Below are 27,556 nucleotides of genomic sequence, written 5' to 3'. Positions count from 1 at the left end.
TTTGTGCCCTCAACCGGGTCGAACTAAGTAACACAAACATCCGATCGAGGGAGCAGTAGACCTGAATACTTTTTGCATTCCCTCGAATATCCCTCTCTCTCTGCGTGATGCACATCAGCGCCGAGTCATGCTAATTTTGACATAATATTATTCCACTGACACAATTAGATGCAGATAAGATCTTTACTTATTAATAGCCAACTGTAAATGTTAATCACAAAGCTGCTCTTTTCATTTCCGCGCTATGTCCTGTGTAAAATGTAGAAAAGCCCGGAATAGACACAGAGCACCACATGGGGGATGAAGTGACCTGGACCCGGACTGTGGCTTTTGTTCACTGGTTTTCAGTCCAACACAAAATACCATGCAGGGGAAGTTAGAATGACGAGGACGCGACACATCACACAACAGCTGACGTGGGTGAACAACGCGCCGGCGAATCTGTGGCAGCAAACAGTCAGGTCAGCTTAGAGAATGTTGTGTTATTCAACATAGCACAGCAGGAACACTGGGCCGCACACATGCAACAACAGCACAGGCAGTAATAATGATGAGGATGAGGAGAAATATCCATAGATATGCCTGCATACCTACTTATTTATATATGTATAAGAAATTAGTAACATGATTAAAGCTGTAATGCGTCAGAATCATGATTCTCCCCATATTTTGTCAGTCTAGCCGTGTTTTGATCTCATATCACATGGTGACTATCCCGCTCTGAACACAGGAAGTGATTGATTTTATGTCAACATACTGTCCATGGAGGAAACAACAACATTGCGCTAGTAAAGCGAGATGGCTGCAAACACGTTAATGCATGACTGAAAACACAAAAATGTTTGATAAGTGAGTTATACTGGTAAAAAAACACACAAAAAACTTGCTTGTTACATCATTTCTGTCCCCGACGACCAAACAGAGGCAGAATAATAACAACAATAATCAACAAAAGAAATGGATGAAATGCACAAGTATAGAAAGATAAAGCAAAGGTAAAGCATAGAATGTTTTTATACATATATATGTATATATATATATTTATATATATGTGTATATATATATATATATATATATATATACATATATATGTGTGTATACTTTATACATGAAACCATTCTATGACTTTTATATCACACAAGAGCCACTTTATTTTGCCCTTCATATGAAAGACAAGTTCTCTTTTTTTTAGTAAAATGCATGGGGAAAAAAACAAGATTAAGATAATGTGATTGGATTAAATTGCGGGGATGTACAGGACAAGCCAGGCAACAGGAAAGGAAAGCACTAGTGTGGACCGTAGTGAGCGGCGCGGTGAGTTATTGTCCTTGCTCACAGCTGTTCCGTGAGACTTCATTTGAGGAGAGGGCAGGACGGATGAACTTGTTGACTTTGAGCTCCCATCAGCATTTTCGATCCACACTGTCTCCCCCAGTGAGGTCACCTCTCATGTCACTGTGAACGCTGAGGTCCAACCCCCACCACATGTCATCCATCAGGGCGAAAGGGGGCTACGGCAACAGCAAGCAATTACATGTGCAGCGATATAAGCCAGCCCCTCCCCCCTCATCCCCGTACCACTGCAGCCTGCTGCTGCTGCTGCTGCTGCTGCATGCAGTGACACATACAGCTCTGTAGCCTGAATATCAATATACACACACTTGCAAGTGAAGAAACTCAAAACGAGGAGCGTCATCGACCGTGAGCCCAAACAAATGTCGCAGTGTGTTTGATGTTTTGAAAATTGTGCTTCCCCCACATGAGCCTCTGTCAGTCAGGACTAAAACAGTTTGTCCTTTGTGGACGTCCTTTGACTTTTAAACCGTGACGCTGCACAGGGAACAGTTCGTGGGTGTAAAGTGTGTGTCTGTCCTTCCTTCTGGACAGAGTCAGAGCTGACAGATTGACCACTGTGCAGTCACCACCATGAAAAAAACCTGCACGACTCATAATTGTTCTGTTCTCATTGAACTTTAACGACAGTTCTTATGAGTGGAACTGCTTTTAATCAACTCTCCTAATGCTATGCTGTGTTATGCCTTTGTTTATTGTGTATTCATTTGTATGCACTGCCATCTCTGAAGCGCATCACACTGAGAATGAAAATAAGTATAACTGAAGTAGCACTTAATCACCAAGAGGTGACTTATGATGTCAGTAAACACTTTCTTGAGAAGTTAATGGTCTTCATTGCTAGTTCCAGGTCTTGATCAATAATAGATAATGTCAGTTTTGTAACTGAAGTTCCCATATGGAGAAAAATGGATGATAAAGTGCAGCACATACTGTTTGAGTGGACACCAGTGTGATTGACAGCTGGTGTCGTCCAATAGGTGAAGGGGATGTCTGTGAAATCTGCAAAAACTGTGGATCCTTTGATTTTTTTTACATCCTTTTGCCTGCAGAATACAGATGTTTTTACTACATCTTCTACACACTCCATTCACTCAAATCTGAGGGAAACACGGTATAAGAAACCTCTGCTGCATTTTCAACTGTTGGGAATAAACAACACGGGGTGAAAACGCAACACGCCGAACAAATCGTTGCTGATATGTGATGCCCACAGGTGCTAAAACATGAAGCTGCAGCTCGTCTCTGGGGAACTCAACACAAATCTTCTCATCTCTCTTTTCACAGGCTCACCTACCGAACGGGACAAGACACAGCAAATTGTGACACTTGTCGAAACAGCGCGTGCATCATTTACAGGTGGGGCCCCTTTTTTCCACTGTCAGTGTTTCATCCATGTTGTGTCTTAAAGGGAAACTGATGCTTATGAGAGGTGTTTAGTGGGCAAGTTCTTATGCATATATACACTGATTTGACGAGAGAATTGTGGGGAACAGTGAGGATCATAAAAAATGAAAAGGTGAAAGGTTTTAAAATCATCATGATGCTGCTGTTTGTTTAATTCACATTCTATTTCAGATCTTTTACTCGTAAAACTCGACAGAAACACAGTAAAGAGCAGTGTAGGGCTTTCATTTTCTTTGAAGGAAGTGACTTTTAGTCATTGTTGTTGTTTTTTACAATCCCAACTTCCTCTGTTGTCATGGGAATGAGACGTGTGTCTCAGATCCACTCTCTGATGATCGAATAACACTAATTATCTCTGGAAATTAGTAAAAAAAAAGTGTATATTTATATTGAGTGGCCCTTTACCTCACTATAGTCGTGTATGTTGCACTGATTGTTTCCATTGCTGGGTGTCTGAGGGCGAATCACATGAAATGCGAGGTTATTTCTGTGCCCTCTCAGCAGTCATCTGTGTGATTTTTCAGTTTTAAACCACTGTATTGTCACAGAGACAGACACAAGTGATATCATACGTTGGACACTGAAAAATGCCTCAGAAGCAGGTGGGAAATCCAATCTAGCTGTGACCCGGTGTCATTTGTCACTTCAAATCCACAGCCTCCTCTGTTGTTACCTTGTTCTTTAAAAAAGAAAAGGAAACAGAAAGTTGTTTGGAGATCTCTCCCACTCTGTGTCACTTGCTGTCACATGAACTCAAAACCATTAACAAAGACAATCAAAACAATAAATTAACATTAACCACCTCCAATAATGCTCTATTTTCTTTTAGAGACAAGGGCTGACATTTCATTTGTCTTATTTTATCAAAACTAATTTAAGTTACCAATTTCACAATTTCCCCGGATAATAGGATGTTTCACTTATGGGCATAAACATAATTTCCGTGTTGCCCAGGGTTTTTCTACACAGGGGTTAAAAACACTTTCAGAACTGAAATGAATTAATTGTCTAAATCTGGGCAAGTGTCTTGTTGACTATGTTGATTTTAGCAACTAATCAGCAAATAAAATAAGAGCAATTATGACATAAAATGAAAGTTCTCTCACTCCACAAGTGTCTCTAATTAAAAAGGTGCTATTGGGGGAGAAACTCCTCCGACTGCGTCCCTCCCAGTGTTCCGTCACCTTTAATTAAATGTACTCTCTGGTGCATCTCAATGACTATCATACCTCATTGACCACCTCCCGTCTACGTCGTGGCTCGCTCACGCTGGGATGTTCTCCGGCATCTAAATTCATGTCCAGCCACTCCCCAACCGTGTCAGTGGGAGATTTCTAACAGCAGCACCTTGATTATGCTTATGATCAACTGTCGATGTCGCTTCACTCACGAGCAGGTGTTACTCATTAAGTTTAAACCTCGGAGGGGAAATAGCGGAGCAGTGTGTGACGTTAACACGTCGTCATTGTCATGATTTCGCAAGAACAAAGGGGTCTTGATACCATCGGGGACTCGTGACATATCAAACAATGCGTCCTTTGGGCAAAACCCTTCTTTTCTTTCTTTCTTTTTTTGATTCCTTTTCATCTGCAGTGGACCCGTGCAAAGGGAAATGAGAATTGATGATATGCATTGTCTCCTCCCGGTTTTCAATAAGCCAGCCTGACTATGTGCGGGAAGCTGTGAGCCAGCGATGCAGAGATGTTCTGCAGCCGGTGTCTGCAGAAGGAGCCGGTTGTCAGTGACGCTCTGTACAAAGACCGTCATCCCATGCGTAGAAAATTGATTCAAGTTTAAAATATGCAGCCAAGAAGCTCATCAGACTGTCTGAGTGAGTTACTGCGGTCGCCATTAGAGGCGCAGTTTTGTCTTGGATCCACTTTGAATGCTCTCTTAGCCGATCAGGATAAATGAGACAGTGATGTGTGTCATGAAACCATTCTTCTGAATGGACAGCCATGACATCGAGTGGTGTGTGGAAGTATTTCTGGTTCTACGCCGTAGGTGTCAAATGGCGTCTTTGGTACCTCATGAGGTTCCAAGCGGAGCTGAGTGTCATGAGCGCGACGTCTGACACAAGAATTAAACTGAACAATGGCAAACTGTTGGTCAGGTAAAAATCTTGAAAATGTGCGTTAATCTCCAACATTTAGCAAAGGAAAACGTCAAAAATCTCAATATTTAACAGAGGAGTCAGGTAGTGTTGTTGTCTCGAGACCAAGTCGAGACCAAGACCACAATGTATCGAGACCAAGACAAGACCAAGACTTTGAGGGGTCGAGACTGAGACAAGACCAAGACTTTGAGGGGTCGAGACCGAGACAAGATCAAGACCGTTAGTGTAAATTGCAGTGTTTTCTTTTGGAGGTATTTATGGGCAAAAAGTCTTAGTGGTTCAGGTAACCAAATTCTATTATCGATGAGTTGGTTGACATCTTCTCACGGCCTCTTCTCCTGTCACTCACATACACTTTTGTGGGGGGCGTGTGAAAGGGGGCGGGAGGGGTTACAAAACCGTTAACGGTGACAAAAATTTCAAATGATAAATAAGTCACGTTATCGGTTTGTACCTGAAGCAATGCGATTTATGCAAAATCACAGTAATGATATTAACAAGTTAATCCAAAAAATGCACAGGCAATTTATTGATATCCCCACAGTTGTGGTCTTGACCGGTCTTGAAATAAAATCCCGAGTCCGCTTTGACCGAGAACGAGACAAGACCGAGTGAAAATCCTTATTTTTGTCATCAGTTAATGTGTCAGTTGTTTGTAAAGTTGTTGTAAAATGTCAAACAAGTCTTGATAAATCTTTGTCAAAATGATTTGTTTTGCCCACAAAATTTAAGGATTTCATCTGAGAGCTTGTTTTAATTATTATTATTATTATCAAAACACTCCAAACTGATTGATTATCACAATAGCGAACAATTAGATAGAATAAATTACTTACTTCATTCCCAAAGTAATTATTTAATGATGTTTCCATGTTTGTGTTTGATCAGTCAGCAGCAGGCGGCGGATCTGAATATCTTTGAAGAAATAAGAATATTTGTTTGACAAAAGAATATTCTCTGTCTTCCATTTTCACTCGACGAGACCTGCAGTGTTTTTGGCAAAGGCGAGCAGAGCATGAACGCAGGTTTTGAAAGTGTGTGGCGCCTTTAAAATGTTATGTTTGGCAGAGTTTCAGTGTCAATGTGTGGAGAAATGAGAGAGGAGAAAAGGTGACTGGCTAACAAAGGAAAATCAATAAGCTATGAGGTGGATTATTGCTGCGAAAAAAAATTATTTTTTTCTTATTTGATATGAAAATTGAAAACACAGAGCGTTAATAAGTATGATTTTGACAATCGCGTTGATCAAATTTCAGAAGAAGAAGAAGATTCTTCATGAAAATGTGATTTAAAGTAGACACAAATATCTGAGAACTATAAGCCGTTTGCTTCACTAACACTGCAGAGCTTAGCTTTTCTCTTTTATATTACAGCCGTAAATAATTTATTTACACTTTTCTTTTTCTTTTTTTTTATCCGCGCCATCAATTCCAGCAATGCACTCTTCACGAGCTCTTCTAAAATTCATGATATAATTCAAGTTGCACAGTAGACAAATGGATGTTTTCCAATCCCATCAATAGGTCAACACATTTGTGCAAATTGGTTCAAGTAAAACAAACAAACACACATACACACACACACACACACAGACGAACGCACAACGGACACGGTGAAGAAGATAATAAACCTGACCTGAAATGCTGCTGGCCATTCCAGGCAACAACACTCAATACTTCATAATTCAGGACCTTCCTGTTAGGTGGAGTCTCAGAATTAGACAACAGCATGTACACACTCTAACCAGCTCCTGTTTTACTGCACTGTGTGTGTGCGGACTTGTATTTGCTACCTCTTAAGAACCTTTTCTGGCACAAACACTGACCTTGTCAGGACCAGTAGTCGTCATGGAGACCATAAACCTGGTCCTAATGAGGCAGAACCTTCACAGTGGTTAAGTTAATGGTTAAGAGTTGAATTGTGGTTAGGGTTGGACGCAACATTTAGTAAGTTGTGATGGTTCAGGTTGGGGTAAGGGGCTAGGGAATGCATATGAGAGTCCTCACTTTGAATACTGCACAAACCTATGTGTGTGTGTGTGTGTGTGTGTGTGTGTCGGTATTGATCTGAAAGGACTTCCCAGTGATTTGTTTTCATAGGTTCAGTCATTACTGTAAGTGTTGCTTTCAAGGTAATGGTTTGAACTGGTTATGTAGAAGATAGGAAGAACGAGGCCAACGGCAGCGAGGCTGCGAGCGGCGTTGCCCGTTTCACGTACTTTTGACGACTGTAACAACGGTTTAATTATGTCAGATAATTGGAGTGATGGCGTACACTGGCATCTAAGTCAACTGAGAGGTGAACATTATAGACTTAACAGTCAGGCAATTTGTGAGACTGACTCAAGAAGTCTACTGTACAGTCGAGAAAAGCCCTACACCATACATATATATATATATATATATATATATATATAAATACTTGTTTCCCTTCATTTTCCTAATCATAGTTAGATGAGACAAAGTGTGCCAACCCTGTGTGAAGCAACTTGGCTGAATAGTTGGTTCACAAGGAGAAAAGATCATCCTGAGTCAAAATAATCAAGTGGAAGATTACCATTTCATCTCTGCTCTGCATCAGTAAATAGTTGCTGGGTTTTTTTTGTTTTGTTTTGCTTCGACCGGACCGGTTTTTCCGCCTGTCATTAGATGGAGAGGAGCTGCAGTTGGCGAGGAAGGCGGTTATCTATCACGGCCCTATCTCTGCCAAAGCAGTTGTCATAAATATCTTAAAGTCTGCAAATAGAAGCGTTTAGTATTCTTCTGCGAAACGAAGCAGCAACAAACCTGACTAAGACGGAATTGTGTTTACGCCTTTTCTTTATTCTTTATCCCTGCTTTTTATAGATCGGCTACTTATTTTGGATGTACTTTTTACTATGGCATTAAAACAGCCTCATTACTTAAACAGCTGTATGATCTCATCGCCAGCCTTGTATTCTATATAAAACATCTATTTATCGGCTAAGTCAATATGCTGACAGGGCAAAAGAACAAATAACCTTGCTGACGCCTCACTTGGAAGGACAAAGAGGGAAGTTAAAACAATCCAAATTGGTCCAACGGACTTCTGACCCTAGTTAACTGTAACCAAGATTAGCAGCCCCAGAGACAGATCACCCCCCCCCCCCCACCCCCATCCCCTGCTTCTCCATGTACAATAAATTTGTGACCGAAGCAGCTACTGCACTCAGGTAGTCAATCTGTGGGTTTTATCCAGACTTCAGCTGCATCCTGACAGTCTCCACAGCACACTGCAGCATCTCATACATCACTGCAACAAACAGGGCATACATAGGGTGAATACAAATGGAGGGGGAGAAAGGCTGAATCTATATGGTCGATAAATTAGGCCATGGGCTTCAATGATTCAGTCCACGAGACCCACACTCACAGTTTGTCATCCGTTTTGCACAAAATGAAAATAAAAATTCATTCAGTTTAAGGTTTATCGGTTTATGTTATAGAGCTGCATGGGAAACACACTCTCTCTGATTTCCCTGCTTCTTAAATGTGAATATGTTTTGGTTACTTTACTCCCCGTGTCAATGAAATCCATTAAAAAAAAGACATTTGAGGTTTGGGGAAACACCAATCGACATTTTCTGACATCGTATTGACCAAACAATTAATTGATTAATCGATTACGGCCTTTTTGTCAATATTTTTGGTGAAACAATCATATAAAGGAATATAATACTTAAAAGTGCTGCATTATTGATCAGTAATTACATTATTAAACAGTATAATGTAAAGGAGAGGACGACATTTGCTAATTCTGTCCCACTGCAGCAGGCTTTGACTAATAACGGGATGTTATTAAGAGTTGGAAATCACCCGTAGAAAGAAAGAGGGCAACTTTACTTTACATACAGATTTTCTGCTCCAGCACTGACAACAGCTACTTATGCCGCAAAGAACCCTAAAAGGAGAGTCAGAGAATGGACACAATTAAACAAGTGTCAACATCAGCAGAGAGTCTCACAGATGGAGAGAGTGCCTCGAGTCATCTGGAAAACAAAAAAGTCTTTCTGTCCACGCTCGTTTGATGATAAGAGCTCAGGGAGGAGAGCCATGACCCCCAACACATTAGCATTTTAACAACCTGCAAATTAAAGCCAACAATCAGCTACTCTTCCCTCGCAGCCCTGCCCACTGCTGCTTTAAACCTACAGCGCATCTCTACTTGAAACAAGATTTACAAAAGCATCAGTTGGCCTACCACTGTGAGTCACTGTGGAGAACGGCGGGGAGACCCGGTCTAAAACATGCTCGGATCAAAGCATTTAAGGCGGCGTTTGATGTAAAGTATTAAATGCAGCATTTCCAATTTGGGACTAACAATGACTTTGATAAAAAAAAAAAGAGTTAAGTTTGGGGAAATGAATGTAATAAGATGCAAGGAGCTAATTAGCGCTCGTGTCCCACACTGATGTGGGAGCCGAGGTTGTTTTTGGTGAGCAGTTGTCAAGACTGTCTTTTCTGTTTTGTTCTCATTAATGAGGTTGCATTTGACTCCGCGTGTGTGTGTGTGTTCCTGCGAAGCAGCAAACCATGTGATGGACGACAGGAATGGCTTTTTCTATCTGACATACATGACAGGGGAAGAAATTGTGGATATGATTAGCATAACCTTTGGGAAGTTCATGCTTGGACTGTTGCCTGTCAGTAGAGGAAGTAACTGTCACTCTCTGGTGGTTTTGTCTACTTCGGCCCATCATGACGTTCGGATGTTGCACTATATCAGGCCTCAACCGCTCGTCTCGTCAAGTGGACACTTTGAACTGTGAATGGCCGAAGGGAAAATCATGGGAGGAGGAATGACTTTTACGCTGAAAGGTGCCAGTAGCAGCAGAAACAGAGAACAGTCATGTCCTGTTCGGCCCTTTAATTTATGTTATTTGTTTTTCTATTCATTCAGTGGTTCCTGTTTTATTTTGCTACTCATGTCTGATCCACTTCCTGTCAAGTTTCCCTCCTGTGTGATTTACTGGCCCCGCCCTAATGTGTTGCACCCGTGTCACAGTGTTGGTCTTCCCCTCCTTCAGTGCCAGATCGTCTTTGCCCTTGTGTGAGAGTTTCCAGCGTTATTTTTTGGGTTCCCTAGTGATTGTGTTTGGACTTTGCCGATTTGGATACTGTTGCCTGTTTTGGACTGATCTCTGTGTGCCGAAGCCTGACCTGAAATAAAGACCCTGAACTGTTTCTCTGTCTGGATTCTGCTTTGAGAGTTCACCATTGCTTGTGCCTGACAAGATCAGTAGCGAGCAGGTACTGTATGTGCTGCTGAATGAATGGAGTTTACTCCGTGCTAAAAAGGCACCTCACAGCAGCAACAATCCCCCCCCCCCCCCCCCCCCCCCCCCCCCCCGGAGCTACAATCATTGAATGTTGCTCAGCGCACCACGACAAACAAACGGCCTCGCCGCTGATCACAGCGACAGCTCCTCACACTGCCTCGCTAAAAAAAGATGATTAATCTGCTTTGCTTAATGCCCTAGAAAAAGCCCCTGACTCCATCCCCTTCAATCTGTTTTTGTGCAGCGATGATATCACATATACGGGCTTTTGTTCACTGAAGCACCTACTCCACAGTGCCACCCGCATTGTACAGCGCTGCCTTTGGCTTCCTACCGAGGCATTTGCCCACAGCGTGCACAGTAGCTGCAGTGATCTGCCAAGTGATTAATTGCTCAATAATTGCTGAGGCTATTCTGTGTTTCTCTGTGTGCTGCCGCCGTGGTTCTGCCAGTCAACGTTATTGCCAGTCAACGTTATTTCAGCGGCGGAGACACACAGAGATTTTAACTTAAAACAAAAGGTACAAATTGAGATAAAAAAAGGAAATGAAATACTTAATAATGTGAATAAGAGGAGGTGTAAAGCAAGAATCAGCACTTCTGCTGAGATACAGGCTTCAGCATTCAGAGGAGACTGTTGCAAAACTGCCACACAGTGGAATAGTGGCTAGCACTGATGCCTCACAGCAAAAAGACTCAGGTTCGTTTTCCTCCCGCAGTCCAAAAACATGCGGAGGTTATTCAGACACTCTGAATTGTTCGACTTTCCAGGGTGCACTCCGTGACCCTCATATAATGAATGAATGAATGAATGAATGCATGAGGAACTATAAGAGGAGCAAAGCGCCATACAGCGCGGGGATTTCTGCTGCAATCTTTAATAGAGCCGTGCTCCTAACTGACACTTATCTCAAGGGTGAGGACAGTTCCCAGACTTCATTATGTCACTTTGAGTACGGCGTATCATTCAGCGAGCTAATTACACTGCCCATCAAAGCAGCTCCTCTATCAGTGCAAGCTTTGTGCTTTAACATCTATTTGTCTGGGAAGAGATGACATCTGACATGTCAAGGTCAAAGAAGACCTCTCCTCGTCTGCAGGCGCAGCTTTTATTCGGGTCTTCAGAGCTCCTTCTCCTGCAGGTCGTAGTATTCACTGTGAAATCTTACACACAAGTGTCATTTCCAACCAACTCAGTTGTCCTTTCCATGCCCCGTGTCCTTGTTGTGTTGGTACATCGCTTGTCAATCAGTGGGTGTGTCGGTCCTAAAATGAGGTGTGGTTTAGCACATTGGTATCTCGGAAGTCACTGCAAAACTGGTCTTAAGACAATGGTGCGGTATCTTCACGCTTGTTTCAGTGCTCCTCATCTTCCTCATCAGTTATAAGCAGGTTAAATAGTGCAGTTCCTTATCCTGTGCAGTCTTAACCCTAAACCAATCTCCAAAAACCTGACTTGCACATGCTTTTTCCCTTTTTAGCCTCTCCTCTTTTTTATTATTATTATTCTTTATTCTGTTCTCTTCTGTTTTTACACTCAGCCGGACCCACCGGCAGCAGAGGATTGTTCACGTCTCCAGTTTCTTGCATTTGCCGTTTAAATAGCGACGCACTGAATGAACTGAATGACAAGCGAAAACTCCGATTGGCTTTATTGACGTTTTGCCCAAAAGAGTCTCCTAGAACTCCTTCTGCATCTCGCACATCACTTTCCATCACGATGCGTCGGGTTATAGATTATTTATAGGGTGTTAAAGTCAAGTATTGATAGTAGAAATGCGAATAAATGAATGGTATTAAATTAATACTGATAAGCAACAGGAAATTAAATTTTGCTCAGGATTGTAATTTGTCTACAACGTCTTGTGCACAATGATGTGCACACACCAGGCATAAATACATTAAGACAGTGCTACAAATCAATAGCAATAAAGTGAAAGGAGACGGTTTATAATGGTGCATTTTTCTCAGGCTTGAACACAGACAGTAAATCAAGGTCTGCTTGGCCTTTCAGTATAGTTTCATTTGGATGGGATTTAGCCCCACGCATCTCGCACGCCTGAGAGATTTAATCAGAGAGAGATCAACTAAGTTACCAGAACAAAATCACATAAAAAGAAAAAAATAAACAGCCCGGGATTACACTGACATCTAATGTCAGGGGGTAACCCATATTTAAGCAGTTGTTCTAAAAATACAAATATTATCTTCACCATGCAGGAAAAGCCGTATGACTACTTAAAAAACAGTGAGATGATGCAATGGAATTATACACAAAGTCTATTATACACAGAGTCTCTGAAATATGAATGTGTGCCACAAGATAAAGTGTTGCCTGTCAGGGCATTTGAACTGTTCATTTCCCACTTTCTATCTGAAGTCAATTATGAAAAATAAGTAAAAAAAAAAACCCACAAACTTTAAAAACCTTTGGCTGTTGTTCAAAAGAATCTCACGTCTCCAAGCAGATAATATTCTTACCTTTTTTTATGCCTTGTGTTGCAGTGTTGAGCTCGACTTCAAGCAGCAGGAGGACAAGCTGCAGGCTCTGATGAAGAGACTCTGCCCCCTGGACAGCCAACAATGTCCTGCTGCTCTGCCTTACTCTAACGAAGTGTTCACGTCCACTCCCAAACGCAAGTCCAAGTCCGAGTCCAAAAAGCATGCACGCTGGAAACTCTGGTTCCTATGAACATGAGCTTCCGGGGGAAAAGGCCTTTGTTGTGGGCACGTTCGTATCCCTGTGGTTCTCAAAGACGGATAAAGAAATATTCAGAGGGAGGAATCGACTCGTGAGGCGACAGAAAAACCACTTCCGTTGAGTTGAGACTGCACGTCAAGTCAGCTGGAGGGGGACACGAAAAAAACTGAACATTTTAAAGTCTGTCAAACCTTTTTCTGGCATGTATGCCGGAGAGCGTCCATACACACCTGCAAAAACCTAGGTGAGCAGATACTATGTATTTTTTTAAGATGTAAGTTATTTAAATGGAGTATATGTAAATATATATATAAGCAGCATTTGGCATTAAAAATGGTTGCTGCTAATTAAACTGAAAACACTGTGCGTTGGTTTCTACAGTTTCCGAAACAAGAAAACAAGGAGCTGCACTTGTACCCGGCCTTACACTGTGTTCATACGCATACACAAACATAACATAAATAAACAGACTTCATTAGATTTGTTGTTTTAATCATGATATTATGGCCTTTCCGTGTAATTATTTCTCAATCACTCTATTAGAACGCATCCAGAAAATATGGGAAACATGTTTGCAGTTTTAAAATAAACGACTTCAGGTGAAAAAAAGATGCCAGGATTCAAAATGTCAAGTTTATTTGGCCCTTTTCCACTATGGTCCCAGCTCGACTTGACTCGCCTCGCCACGGCACGGTTTAGGTTGGTTGGTACCGACTCAACACGGGCGGAGGCACCACTGTACGGCTGCATGAAACTTCATTTTGACGTGTAAAGCAGTTGTTTTCAGTGTAACTGAATCATTAGAATCAGTTAGAATCGCTGTTGAATATTGACTTTTCAGACATTTCACTGGTAATTGTTGGAGATTAACCTACATTTTTAAGATTGTTCAGTCTTTTTAACTGAACTACAGTTCGGCATTTGTTCTTGTGTCGGATGTCTCTTCCTGTGACGCGTCAGCTCGCTTGGAACCTCGCCAGAGCAGGTACTCAAAAAAGTACCAATGCTAGTGGAAACCGTGCCGTGCCGAGCCGAGTCGAGCAGGTTGAAACACGCCATTAGTGTCTGGGTCGCTCTGTGACACCCCGACGAAAAGTCTAGCATGTTAGAATTTGTTTCCATTTCTTATTATTTACATATTCTAACAAGCGTAACATCCAGACGTGAACATGTCCGATGTCGATAACTCTTACCGTTACTGTATCTTTATCTCAGATGCCGTAACCGTGGTCGTTTCATGAGTTCATGGAACACATTTCTTACATAGGCCCCTTTAAATGCTGAGTGAATGCTCTCATTTGATGTTAACGTCTTTTTATTGCATCCTCCAATGCAATGTACTTTTTGTCCTTTTCTTCCCCCCTCAGAGCATATTGCTTGGCGACAAGAGGAGGCGCCATGTCGAGGGCCTTTATGAGTGAAGCTATAATCTTTGAATGGACATCAGCCCCAACCTCCGGCAAAGCACAAACATTTGACTATAGAGAGGAACATGAGCAAGAGACTGAAACACAGTACAGTACATGACAGTATGACACTGCTGTTCTTATAACCCTGTCGACTCCCTCTCTCTCTCTCTCTCTCTTTCTCCATCATCTTTATCTCTCTAACATCATGTTAACATCTCAGTGCATCTGACTGACTGAACATCTGCCTGCCTTGGTTAATACCCCCCGTCCCCGTCCCCTCTCCCTCTCTCTGTGTCCCATTATCTCTCTCTCTCTGTCTCTCCATTTTGCTTCCTGTGCTTCACTGTGTCTTGCGTCCTCTTCTTTTAGCTCCACTAAGTTCATATTTTGAAATAAATGTCTGTGCTTTTATGCTAAGTTGGAGATGAAATTTCAAAACACACACACACACATACACGTATTCCGGCCCCTCCTCTTGAAGCAGGTACAGTTGTTTAAAAAAAAAATTTAAAAAATGCAGAAGTACTCTGGGTGTCCGATTTTAACAGCATACACGTTGTAATGTTTTTACGACTTCTAAGGCAGAGTATTTTCTATGACGATGTACATGCTGTTTTTGCTTTTATTTGAATTAGAAACAAAAGTAAAAGCTATTTTAACACTTCTCTGCGAGTCCATTAAGAGTCTTACCTTCTGTGTGTGTGTGTGTCACAGTGAACCTGTAGTACCCACTCCATTTTTAGGTTGTCACGTTTCATGTGAGCTTTGAAGTGCTGTTAAGGATTTTCCGATTTTACCTCGCAAATCAGCTTGAACTCGCACTAATGTGAGCTAACACTGGCGAGCTAACATTTTTAAGTGCTATTTTGTAATATTGATTTTCCTTGCAATTCAATTACAACCTGCAACTTGTATAATTAATTTTTTTTTTTTTTTTGCTTTTTCCGCAACAGAAAACAAGAAACACCACACACCTGTCTACCAAACCCACACACACACAACTGTGCACTGAACTTTGCAAGGGTAGAAGGGCTATGCACAGTGCTAAAGGACTACGGTAGCAATCTTCTCGCCACGAGCTGGCAATCGTTTAATTTAACCTCCAGTGTGTAATATTTAGGAAGGTCTATTGGCAAAAATGTGATATTCTATCTATAAGTATGTGTGTATAATCACTTAAAAATGAGAATAAGCCTTTCTTATGAATTACAGGCGACCACTATGATGTTTGTACAGCAGCCTGCTGTATATGGACAAACCAGCCAGAGCGTGCGTTTAGAAGGAAACGCTTTGTAGACAAATGAAGAATAATGGCATCCTTTCTGGTAAGTGAAGGCCACCATAGTTCCATGCCACACTCTAGAAAGGGGGGAGTGAATGAAGGAGTCTTCCACTTATTATAATTTATTACAATCTGTAATCTGGCCATTAGATGACACTAATCCTTACACACTGGAACGGCAGCTCTTACTTTATCGAGATCACGGGACTGTTAGTTGTCTATGAAAATGTCAGGCCTCCCATTGTTATGTTACACTGTAGATGCCATTATTCAGGTCGCCAGTTTTCACGCAAAGATCTGTACTCTGAGAAAGTGCAATTTAGTGATCATGTGCAATATGATGTGCATTTTTTTCTACTGTTTCTACACCATTAAAACATTTTAAACCTTAGGTGATTTGGTGTTCCATGTCTACCGCGTGTGACACCAGCACATGGGTGCAGTAGCTCCACAGCCTGGGCTGCATTCTCACGGTGTCAAGCGCTCCATTTGCATCTTTTGTTCTCCAGTGAAGCAGAGTTGGATCACGACCAGGACTCAGCAGCAGTGCGGCGGTTCAGCTCCCTCGTCTTCCTTTTAACGTGATTACTTCTCAATAGCAGGAACAGATGCAACCTCCACCAGCATCACTGTCTTCCTCCCACTCTTTCTGCCTCTCTGCTGCTTTCTCGTTATCACTCATTAAACACAACATTGTGTAGTGATCTCCACGTGTGTAACGATGCTGCTTCTCAAACTTACAGCGGATCTTACACACCGATGATAAATCAGTGTCATTTGCTTGTTTAGGCTACGTGCTAACCCTTAACACTCCAGTGTGGAACTTATGTCACTCACCTGAGGAATTGTGAGTAATCACCTAAACGCTGCTGGTGCCTCTACATCCCACCACACCCTGACCCCGACACCACCCAGCTGAATTAAGCATTTATTCCCTCAAACTGCTGACCAGCCGGGGTTGTTTTAGCCATCGAGTGGCATTCAATCGTATCTCAGCGTTTGCAGTTTGAAGCCATTTCACTTCACTTGAATGAAATCAAGTGAAAATGAATCACTTCCTCTGTGCAGCCAGGAATGTCGCCGGGTGACACAGGAACAAAACACTGCTACAATGAAAAACACAGAATGAGAGAGTTTTTTGCTTTTCTTTTTTGGATAGTACCTGGTACCTGGTGCTTTTTTGGTACCGGCTCTGGCGAGGTTCCAAGCCAGCTGAGCCGATACTATGTGACGTCAACAGACTGCTGCCCACTGATTGGTCAGAGAGTGTCATCATCGAATGATGGCCATCTGTAACAGTCAAAAAGACTTTAAAATCACGAAACATGCGCTTATCTCCAACATTTAGCGACAAAAGCCCAAAACCGGTGACCCGCGAGCCGAATCACAAACCACTCAGTCGTATTTCAGTTCAGCGAGTCTCATGCAGGAAGTACTGAACTAATCTTTTTGATGATTCAGTACACCGAAGAGTAGAGTCGAGTCGTGCTCGAACTGTATAACGTAAAAGCGCCGTAAGATATCTGATCTCCAAACGGCACAAGCCGACTGCGCTGTCTGTCGCATCATAGATCCGAGGTTTGATCCATCAGGCGCATGTGCTTTAGTCCCAATCAAGCTGCTCTCCTCTCTGCTTGACGAGCCCCTGTCTTTGTTAACAGACACAGTCACAACCACAAAGACAGCTAAATATTACAGGGAACAGCTTGAAGGCAAATCAGTGTCTATTTTTAGATTGAACTGATGGCAAGATACCTGATCTCAGAACAGGGAAGAAAAAAACGGAGTCCTGTGCAGCTTTGACGTGCCTGTGTCGCTTACTCAAAACAGTCACCCACCCAAGTTTTTAACAACGGGACCCAACGTTCCCATCCGAGACATTAGTGGCAACAGTTTGAATGCACGCTAACTTCCTGAACTAGAGTTCAAAATGAATACAGAGGCAACATTAGATCCCCATGGGATAATATGTTTTTATTAGCCCAGGTTATCATAATATAATTTAGTTTGACACAGACAGTGTCTCTAAGATGAGTGCTTTTTTTGTAGCGTTACGAACGCTCTTGAGGAAGCTGATTAAGCTGGTTCCAGAAGTCCCAGTCTTCACAGTAGCAACACCGCTGAGTGGGCAGCCCATCGCGTGGGCCCGGTTACTGGGAACAATGACATACTTGGTCACAGTATTGAGGTGGTAGCTCCGTAGTTCCACCAATGCTGAGACACAGGCGTTGTAGGCCTGGCAGAGATCCGAGCTGGAACAGCAGAAGATGAAGTCCCGCAGAGACGGAAGAGCAGAGAGCCTCTCTATTAATTGACAGTGGGCAGGCGGCATGTAGTCCCTCATGTGTGCCATGAAGGCTCCTGGATCAATGAAGAGAACACAAGACAGAGTCGGGAAAACAGTTCCTGTCAAAGCAAAATCAGCAACCTGCACAGAAAGAGTGATTCATTCATGAGAAGTTTCTGACGGAGGGGTCGGAGTTTGACTGAAAGGCCTCATTACCTGACTCATCGTCGTGCTGGATGCACAGCAAAGCATCAAAGCATTGAACAGCCGAACTCTGTCCTGCACTTGATCCTGCTAAAGAAACCGGCTCATCACTGACACCTTCATACAGCAGCCCATTTGGAAGCAGTGGGTTGTCTCGCCATCTGAAACAGTCCCATACGTGTAGAATTAGGGTGTAAAAGGTGCATTTGAAAGCCTCCTGTTCCCTACTCACAGTAACTACAGAGTTATTGCATTTGAAGTGACTCCCTACACTACAGCATTACTTTCTGAGAAAGGTAACTCATAAGATTTCTCTTCCTTTAAATGCCAAAAGAGTGGAAACGCTGATCTTTGTTGATCTCACTGTGTTTTTCACTCGCCTGCACGTCACGGCAGCTTTCCTGTGCTGCAAAGTGGAAAAATCGATCCACTGTGCTGTCGTGACCGAAACTCTCTGTCATAACTCTCTTGATACAATTCTTAGACCGGTTTCACGCCGAATGGGTGTGCGGCGCGTGACGGCGGCAGCGCTGATCTGCTCGCATCATACCTTTGATTTTAACATAACATACTCAAATTCCTCCTCTGTACTCAATCACTTTACCTGGACTGTGTTAATATGAAGCTGCACATGTGGAATCGGGGGAACTGAAACGCTGGAGTGCTTTTACTTTGAAACAGTGACATGAAGTGACTGAAACTGGGAAGAAAGATCCCCTGTCTGCTCAGGGTCTGACTCGCTCAGGCAGCGTGAACGGTCTCATTAGTTAATGCCTACATGAAGATAATAGTCTTTTTCAATTCTTTCTTAAGCTCTTTTAAGGTAGAGGTAACTCTATACACAATCTTGCAAACAGTTAAGTCGTTGAGTCTCCTCCATCATAACCCTGTTAGAAGTTTCTCCATCACAATGACAGCATTGCCGAGTTCCTGACAGACTCTTGTTTCCCAGGTTATGTGACACTCAAAAACAAGTTCTAAATAACACGAATATGTCCACAAAGTTAACAGTGTTTATTCTGGCACTCTGAGCTGCAATGACAGCGGACAGCCAAGCGTCTGCCTGCCCACCAAGCTAAACAGCATGAGTAACAGAACTGGCCCAAACTTCTGGCAGAATTAAATTTTTTGTGGCAAAAAGAAAAGTTATGAAATTACACTTTTGAAAATGTGAATAAGGAATACAGTGCAGCTCACCCAGATCACCCCAGATAGGATTGTTTTTAGGGACTCATAACTTACATAGATTTTTACGAAAACACGTGTATTAGAATAACGTCATACCAGAGCGTCATAGTGTAGCGTAACAATATTCCTTTACATTACACTTACATTTAAGCATTTAATCACTTTTATACAAAGCGAATTACAAGAGAGGAATAAGCTAGAGGGGGAGAGTGCCGAGGTGGATGCAAGTGCAGAAGGAGATAGTGCAGGGGTGCAGGGGTGGGGGTAGGTGTAGGACAGAAGATGCTCTTGGAAGAGTTGGGTTTTCAAGAGCTTCTTGAAGATAGACAGGGACGCTCTGTTCTGGTTACGCTCGGTAGGTCATTCCACCAGCGTGGAACGACACATGAAAAGAGTGTGGATTGTCTTGTGCGGGGTGTTGGCACCACCAGACGACAATCCTTGGATGTACGGAGTTCATCCACTGTGCTTGGTATCTCAACAAAAACGGGTTGGTTGGTGTCCAAGGCGGGAGCAGGAGCAGTGGGCAGCACTTATCTGCAGCCAGGGAGCAACGGGGGGATTGGATGCCTTGCTCAGGGGCACCCCAGCCTTTGACCTGTCCCAGGATTTGAACCAACGGCCCACAGTTACAAAGTAAGATGTTATCTAAAACTATATATCTGATGGATATCAGAGCAAATACTGCAACCAGTGATACAGATACTTGTATCCTCCTTTTCTGCATATGCCATCATTTTCCACACTAAACCCACTGTGTTACAGTTGAATGTAGGAGAGGATGTAGATGCAGATTGAGATAAATTCTGCACCACACGACACAAATAGCAATAATAACCTCATATGTAGGACGACGTTGCAGGAGAAATAAAAACTCACCCAAAGAGAAAAACTCTTAATGTTCCAAAAAACTCAATTGCGTCCACGTGGTCTGAAAGGGGAGCACACATTCAGTTAATGTGTCGACTTCTGGATTTCACTGCATTCATAAAAGGCAAAAAATGAGCTTACTGTGCATGAGCTGGAAAACTTCCTTCATCTTCTTCAAAGACTGAGTTGCTGTGATGAGACCTCTCTGTATGCCAATGAGGTCAGAGGTTTTCAAGGCATGCATCACCATCAGAGCCCCCTGGTTAGAGATAGAACGTTTCTTTTAAATTGATAAGGGACACAAGAGGCTCACACGCAGCTATGGACAGCATCAGGTTGTGGTTCAGAAAAAAAAAAAATATGAAAGAGGAAGAGTAACAACAGCCAGTACTAACCTTTAGGCCTGAACTAGCAGCCATCTCCACCAACAGTGACACAATAAAAAATCCCCGGGCTGTATCACCACCAGGAAAGGAAAATAGCAAATCCACATTGCTATTTTTGAGAAAATTATAGATTGGGGCATGATCAAGCATCATCAGCTTAAGTGTCAGATTACAGAAATATCATGAAGCTATTTTCCTGATACTTACCTAATGTCAATGTCCCTAAAATGAAGATTAAAACAGAAGATGCTGCAGTTATTAGTGGTATTAGTATTTTCTGATACACATACAGTAAGGGCATGCAGTTGTATAGTAAAAATGAATATAAAAATAATAAAATACAAGTAGGTGGATGGCTTTACAAATAACTCAAAGCTGGAATAGACAACCTTTTGTCACGAGGCGTCAGATCTGTTAGTGTTTTTGTCTTGCTTAGTCAGTTCTTGTGTTAGTTTATGTTTAAAGTCACGTTAAGTTCATGGTGTTGGCTTTGATTTTCACTTCCCCTTTTATTTTGGTAAACGTTCATGTCTTCCTGTCGCGTGGTTTCTTCATCTGTCTTGACACATCTCCCCTAATTCCCTCATGCACTTCACCTGGTGATCCTTAAGTAATCGCTCGCACCTGCGCTTGATTCCCTCTTCCCTACATAGTGTCCCCAGTCCCTCTGTCATGTGCCAGTGCGTCGTTTAAGCTGGCAGAGAACACGTCAGAGTCCAAGTCTGTTTCGCCTTTTGCTAAGTCAGCTCAAGTGCCAAGTTAGGTCTTGTTAATTCAACTTCTAGGAAGAAGTGATTTTTGAATTTGTTTGTCTGTTCAAGAGGACAATAAAAACCCTTGAGTCTTTCATCGTGCCTCCTGTCTCGTGCATTTGGGTCCAAGCAGTGTATTCACCCTTCCTAACACCTTTTGGATTGAACATGTGTTAAGACTTTATAATGGTGGTGGGAAAACGGCACCATCTGTTTTTATATTGATCCTCTATAACCTTTGCTGTCGCCGTGTTTTTCTCGACCAACGTTACAATGTATCCAACACTTATTATATAACGCAGCACAACACAGACCCTGCGGGGAAAAAACATGTTTCTTTATCGGCATTTGTCTACTGGTGCTGCAACTATTAATCCATCAGTATGTGTAAGTTGTTTTTTTTGCTCACATAACTTAGTAAAAAGATCAATATTGGTTTTGTGGATGAAAACGTCATCAACTTTTAAATCTTTCCTGACATGTTAGGCACCAACTGATCACTCGATTACAGAAGGAAATAATTGACAGATTCATTATGAAAAAAATGCTTTTGGACAAGAAAGTTATAGCTGCTGCCCCTTCTAGTTAAAACAAGTAGCCTAAGGCAACAACACATCAGGACTCACCCCGTGGGATCCTTCAATTTCCAGTTGGCTAATATTACATCTGCATAAGTTAAGATGGCTGGAAGTCCAAGCCTGCGAGATACCAGCCAGAAGGGCAAGGCCAGGGCTTTGGGGAGAGTCTGTCAAACAACCAAATCAAGCAATTTCACTCCAGCCACATCAGAGCAGCTCATATGGCTGTGGACTCCTATGCCGAGGTCAGACTACACATTAAAATCATGATTAGAGCTAAGTCTGACATGGGCTTTTGGAGCCTCATGGCTGTGAAAACTGTTATAAAAAGGATTGGAAATCTATGGTAAGATTAGCTTCTAATCCTCACTTGAATTATAATGCTAGTTTCAGGTCTTCTTCAAATGCACATGTTCATCCATTCATTTTCTACCGCATTATCCTTCACATGAGGGACGCAGGCCTGCTGGTGGTGCCAATCCCAGCTGACATAGGGCGAAAGGAGGGGTAGTCCTTCACAGGGCAAACATACAGAGACGAAATGATGTTAAATTATCTGGGAGGAAACCAGAGAACCCAGAGAAACCCCACACAGGATCCAGAAAGGATGCAAACCAGACCTCAAATTCAGAGGGAAATACATGGCACATACAAGTGTGATTGACAGCTGGTACTGTCCAATAGGTACCTGATTCAAATCTCTATGTCTACTTTGTTAAAAGTCTGTTGTTAAATTAAAGTGGCGTGCGATAGTGAATGACAATCGAGGCCATGTCAGCGCCGCCTTTAAAACCTCATACCCACTCACAGCGTGGAGCAACATGGGGTTAAGTGTCTTGCCCAGTGACACGTCAGAAAGTGGATAAGCGGAGCCGGGAATGAAACCTACAACCGACTTCTACTTGAAAGACGCCTCACTCTACCGCCGAGCTACAGTCGCCCCAGTGTGAGCACAGAGCATTCTGATAGAGGAGAGATGAGGTGGAATCTTAAGGGGAAATCCTTCACTCCATATTTCAGGGGGCATAATGACAGCCCCTCGTAATCAGTAATTGAAAAAATACATATCTATATATATATATATATATATAACACAGCAGTGGCATAACTTGTGCTTGCTCACATATTGATTTGTTTCAATAAACATGCACTAACTCCTTCAAAATGACTCTATTTAAAAAAATGACTGCTGCTTCATGGAAAGTAAACAGTTCAAACATTATTTTTGAGCACAGTGCAATAGGCTACATAACAAAAATGTAATAAGATGAATGAAAATGGTCCTAGGCACATGTTTTTGATGACTGCTGGGGTTGAGAACCACCATGCAGTCGGTCAAGACTGTGTACTCTGACCTCGGCATGTCTCGTCTCAACCATCATCTGTTTATTTTGCTCTGCATTGTTTTACCTGAGCAGGTGCTTGTTGTCCTTCCTGCCATACATAGCCTGAGCTGATGAAACCCAGTGCGAGGTGAGCAAGCCTGAGCTCCTTATGAGTGGATAAGAGGTGGAGACTCAATACGGACATCTGGATTTTCAGGAAAAATACAAATGACCAGTTTAAATGGTCCCAGTTTCGCGAGCAGCAAAACACCGAGACTTTTTCTCACCTTATCAACAAGCTCCCGCAGTTTACGGGACTCTATCAGATGTGTTAAGTTGTTCGCCAGGTACATCCATATCTGATAATAGTCTGGAAGTGTAGTCTACGGATGACAATGAGAAAAAAAGTTACTTATTGATTTAACTCATCAGCTTATGTTTGCCACAGTATCTGACCTGCATGCCAGGGAATGAACAGAGCTGTCATTCCAGAGAGAGACATTAATTTTTAAAAGAGTAGGCAGATGAAAACAGAAAAAAAGAAATTGGAAACAGAAACTCAGTTAGGAATTCATGAAATGTTATAGTATTTATAACTTTGCATGGACTCACATCTATTCAATGTAGTTTTTTCATTAAACAAGTTATAATGTAATTGAATAATTAACTATGAAAACAGTGGACATAGGTACCATGTCCACTGATTTCCAGCCTAGAGCGAAGGACAACATAATACAGATAAAGAGAACATAGTCCTCACTGGTAAATGAGAACACAGCAAGTGTCTATTTTACAATAAACAGGGCATAGCTGATAAAACTTACCAGTGGCTCCTCAAGGACAAAACCAAACTCCTCGGAAATGTTGAATGCATCAAAGTCAGCCTGCAGTGTTTCTATGTTGATAGTCTCCATATGTTCCGCCCGGTGATCTACTGCAGCAGTAATAGTGATGAGAAGAGAAACTTTGACTGTGTCTGACAGCTAGATATTGAATCACTAAATCGGGTATGAACTCACTTCCACTAAATGTTTGCCACATCCTTTTTTTTTTTTTTCACTCTGCAATAGACACGGTGAGCAACGTCAACTACTGACATTACCCGTTTAGTCATGTTTGCAAATGAAATTAAAAAAGGCCATCGTTTGACTAAACATATTTAGAGAAATAATTAAGTTTAATAAGTAAGATTATGTTCATACAGTATGAGTCAAACAACCTAAACTTGTTTCATGTGTCTGGCTCCTAAAACTCATTGTGCATGAGCATTTAAAAATTTAATATGTAACATCATATTAAAACTTTCACAAGGGTTTTCAATCAACTTGATCGCAAGCAACACATTTCCAATGCCGGAACTGATTATGAACGCCGGGAACGATGACCCGGATTTGTCGAGATTTGGCATCTGTGACGCTCCACGTCACCCTGACGAGACGTCTACCACGTTAGCATTTTTTTCCATTTTCCTGCCTCATCTGGACATCTCCTGCGACGTGATCCTGGACGTTGACCAATAGGATAACAGAGCGCTCTGACGTGGGCGTAACATACAGACATAAACATGGCGAAGAGGAGGACGGACGCTGCTGCTGTATGCAAATCTCAACGTGCTACACAAAGCTTAAAAACATGCGTTAGAAAGTTCCACCCCTGTGATATGCTTACCTGAAGAGAAAGGTCTTTTTTTTGAAACAGTCCACAGTCTGTGGTGCCTTCAGGTTCTCTGGCAGGGCATTCCAGAGCCATGGAGTGGCTGCTGTGAAGGCTCGATCCCCCATTGTAGTGTGTAGTTTGGACCTGCGGTGGCAAAGACCCAGAAGAACGTTTCGAGTTTTGGCAACAGGATGCCTTTTTGACTTGTCCGCAAGGGACTACCATGATAACGTCCACAAGCATCACCCACAACGCTTTGGTTGTCATGATTGACAGCTCGTTGCCCTGCGAACTTGCTCAGCGTTGTGAACGATGATTGGTCGGGGGTCATACTTGTAGTGTTGCCAGTCCCCGGGTAAGATATGGCAAGAATCCACTGGGATTGATAATCAGATTTGGTGACCATCGTGAAATACAAATATATCGTGTATTCTGATCAAGGATCTCACTATTTGGCAGTTTGCAAAATCAGGCATTGGGTGGAGTTAGCTGCAGAACGGGGGGTTTAGTTACGCTCTCAGTTTCCATTAAAAAAACATCTACATCATGAATGGCAAGTATCCAATAAATTCATATGCAATTTTTGCATATTGCGTTTTGATTGGCCAATATACATGCTGCCGCTTGGATGGAATGTTGAATATTTCTCATATTACAGCACAGCCAACTATTGTTTTCCTTTAAAAATGTGGAAATGATGCTCTGAATGTGCCTGTCGTCCAAATTACCTCAGCATTTAAAGCCCCAGAATTTCGAGGTTTTAAAAAAAACTGCTGCTGGCTCTGTTTTCATTTGAAAACTCGAGGGCTGTGTTTTAGTAGATGTAACCGGCAGGTTAATTAGTACTCACCCCTTCACCTACTTTTGTAGTAGAAGAGAGATAAATGCATTGTGGAGACGTCCCGTTTCCTCTTCCACTGCTGTGAGCTTCAGGTTGGTCAAATGCTTGCAGCAACATCAAAGTGCAACCACATCCCCCCCAGCTGATGTCAGCCCTCAGTTCCTGCCTTTCATTGTCAGTATGCTTTACTGCCCCTGCCAGCAATCTCTCGAACCATTTAACCCTCCAAAGCGGCAGGAGAAACCAGCAGGAAAGGAGAGAGGAGCAGAGGCGATGAAATCTCTGGTACTCAAATTAATCTCAAGACTTCTTACCAAGTCATCAGACACACGAGGAGCAAAAGGACAGTAAATTTACTCTGCAAGGGGACAAGTGTATATCAATTGTTAAAAGGGGCTTGAGACATGGAAAACAGCTGCACAGTGTTAAACCTCAAAGTTGGAAAGTGTAGCTTCTGGTCTGTGCAATGTTTCAGCAACAAATCCCTCATCCAGAGATTTGTCATTGTCATGAAAAAAGAATAGAAAGCTGGAAAGACTCCATATGCTTTGTGTCTTTATAGCAAAGTCAATGTCACAACTTTTACTTGAACACAACACTCCACAAAACCACAAACAGTCAGGTTGAACGCAAAGGAACTGAAGTGAAGTGAATAAGAACAACCTGAGATTCAGAGTTGAGCGTTCTCGTGATTCCCAACCAAACTATGAGTTGTATCTTTGGAACTTCATGAGTGGAGGATAAGTAAGGATGACTGAAGAAAGAAGACACTCTCTTCAACTAAACTAAAAGTTTCATTGCCCATATTTCTACACTTGAGGACACAAGGAAGGTGGTCATTCATTGCATTTCACAGAAATAAAGGAAGCAAAAACACTGTTCGGAATAGCTGCCCGAGTGACTGTCACAGTTTTTGTAGCCTCCTTAAACATATTGTTGCCTCACATTGTCATACAATAACTTGAGTTTATTATAGGATGGATATAGTCAAGAGGGGTCTCTCGTTTACGTTTGCCCTGAGGTTCATTTCAGGTCAGAAGGTCATTAATATTATTCAGCATTCAATCCCATATGTGCCTTAAAATGATGACTTAAAAATATTTAAACAAGAGGATGGAATTAGGGTTATGCACTCTCCTGTTAGATCTTTGACCTTCCAGGTCATTTAGAACTCCATGTCCAGAACTTGCACACATTTTTAAATGGATAATTAGCATAATATTGAGCAGAGGGGGCCTCGAAGCAAGTGCTGGTGAAAAGGTTAAGTGCGTTTGTTTATACACTCGTCTTGACAGTGCCATTAGCAGTGCCTGTGTGTTCTTCTCCTCCTCCAGAATGCTTATGCAGCAAAAAAGTTGTTAAAGTTGACCTTTGCATTATCAGTGTGGAACCTTTCTCATACACCACTTGACTGTGACACCGAGCACAGGCAGGGATGTTCCAGACTGTGCCAGTGCTACCTTGGTGCATCTGTATGTAAAAATAATCTTTGTTTTTGTTTATATTCTTGGATTTATTGCAAACTCATGTCTCAAATGTGAGTCCAAAGTTTCTGAAATCCGACACGTTTATGACGAAGAAGAAAAAAAAGCACTCATGTCACAAGGTAAGTCTGCATGTGTCACATTATAGCGTCTGTGTGTTTAATTCCATGCAGCCATGGGTTTGCATAACCAATGCAACGGAGCCACACACCTTAAATGATCATAACACTAATATTTTATCATTTTGAAATGTACGCACACCAACACAACACTATAGGACCCATAGGTTTAGGGACAGAATCAATAAAAGTAGGCAGGAAGCGCATATGAGCCTTACATGTGAGTTTGGTGTTTCATTTGATCATCTGTGTTAGTTGAGGGAGTGTTGCTCTGGTAATTTAGGAAAATAAAGTTTCCT

At 42.2% G+C, this 27,556-nt stretch overlaps 2 protein-coding genes across 4 annotated transcripts in view; one reads left to right on the top strand and one right to left on the bottom strand.

The window, feature by feature from the left end:
- The window catches only part of LOC131473585 (inhibitory synaptic factor 2A-like), a 29,250-nt gene extending 13,326 nt beyond the window's left edge, over positions 1-15,924 (top strand). For 2 of the 3 annotated variants that reach the window (XR_009242191.1, XR_009242192.1), the window contains 3 exons: positions 2,641-2,712; positions 12,681-13,120; positions 14,244-15,924. Coding sequence is in view for 1 of the 3 variants with exons in the window: in XM_058650877.1 (XP_058506860.1) it covers positions 2,641-2,712; positions 12,681-12,867 (259 nt within the window). In the remaining 2 variants the exon portion in view is untranslated. Of the gene's footprint in view, positions 1-2,640; positions 2,713-12,680 lie in introns of all 3 variants that reach the window. The other variant, XM_058650877.1, reaches the window with a different exon arrangement.
- Positions 15,925-17,565: 1,641 nt separating this feature from the next.
- Positions 17,566-24,109, bottom strand: LOC131474228 (indoleamine 2,3-dioxygenase 2-like). Its single transcript, XM_058651991.1, has 10 exons — positions 23,982-24,109; positions 23,445-23,540; positions 23,243-23,362; positions 21,881-21,999; positions 20,710-20,724; positions 20,512-20,611; positions 20,258-20,375; positions 20,126-20,177; positions 18,071-18,219; positions 17,566-17,928 (listed from the first exon to the last, which is right to left on the bottom strand). The coding sequence occupies exons 1-10, from the start codon at positions 24,069-24,071 to the stop codon at positions 17,570-17,572; spliced, it is 1,218 nt and encodes a 405-aa protein (XP_058507974.1). The 5' UTR covers positions 24,072-24,109; the 3' UTR covers positions 17,566-17,569.
- Between the last annotated feature and the right edge of the window lie 3,447 nt (positions 24,110-27,556).

Source organism: Solea solea, chromosome 15, assembly GCF_958295425.1.
Source record: "Solea solea chromosome 15, fSolSol10.1, whole genome shotgun sequence".
Lineage (NCBI taxonomy): Eukaryota > Metazoa > Chordata > Actinopteri > Pleuronectiformes > Soleidae > Solea > Solea solea.
Note: the sequence above shows the minus strand (reverse complement) of the source record. Positions and strands in the feature narration are given on the sequence as shown.

Bases quoted from the DNA above. Each gene is read 5' to 3' on its own strand.
- LOC131474228 (XM_058651991.1), bottom strand. From the start codon at position 24,071: ATGGAGACTATCAACATAGAAACACTGCAGGCTGACTTTGATGCATTC. The intron at 23,363-23,444 runs GTGAGAAAAAGT...CTGAAAATCCAG, and splicing joins TGCGGGAGCTTGTTGATAAG to ATGTCCGTATTGAGTCTCCA. The intron at 20,376-20,511 runs GTTAGTACTGGC...ATCTCTAACCAG, and splicing joins CTGCTAGTTCAGGCCTAAAG to GGGGCTCTGATGGTGATGCA.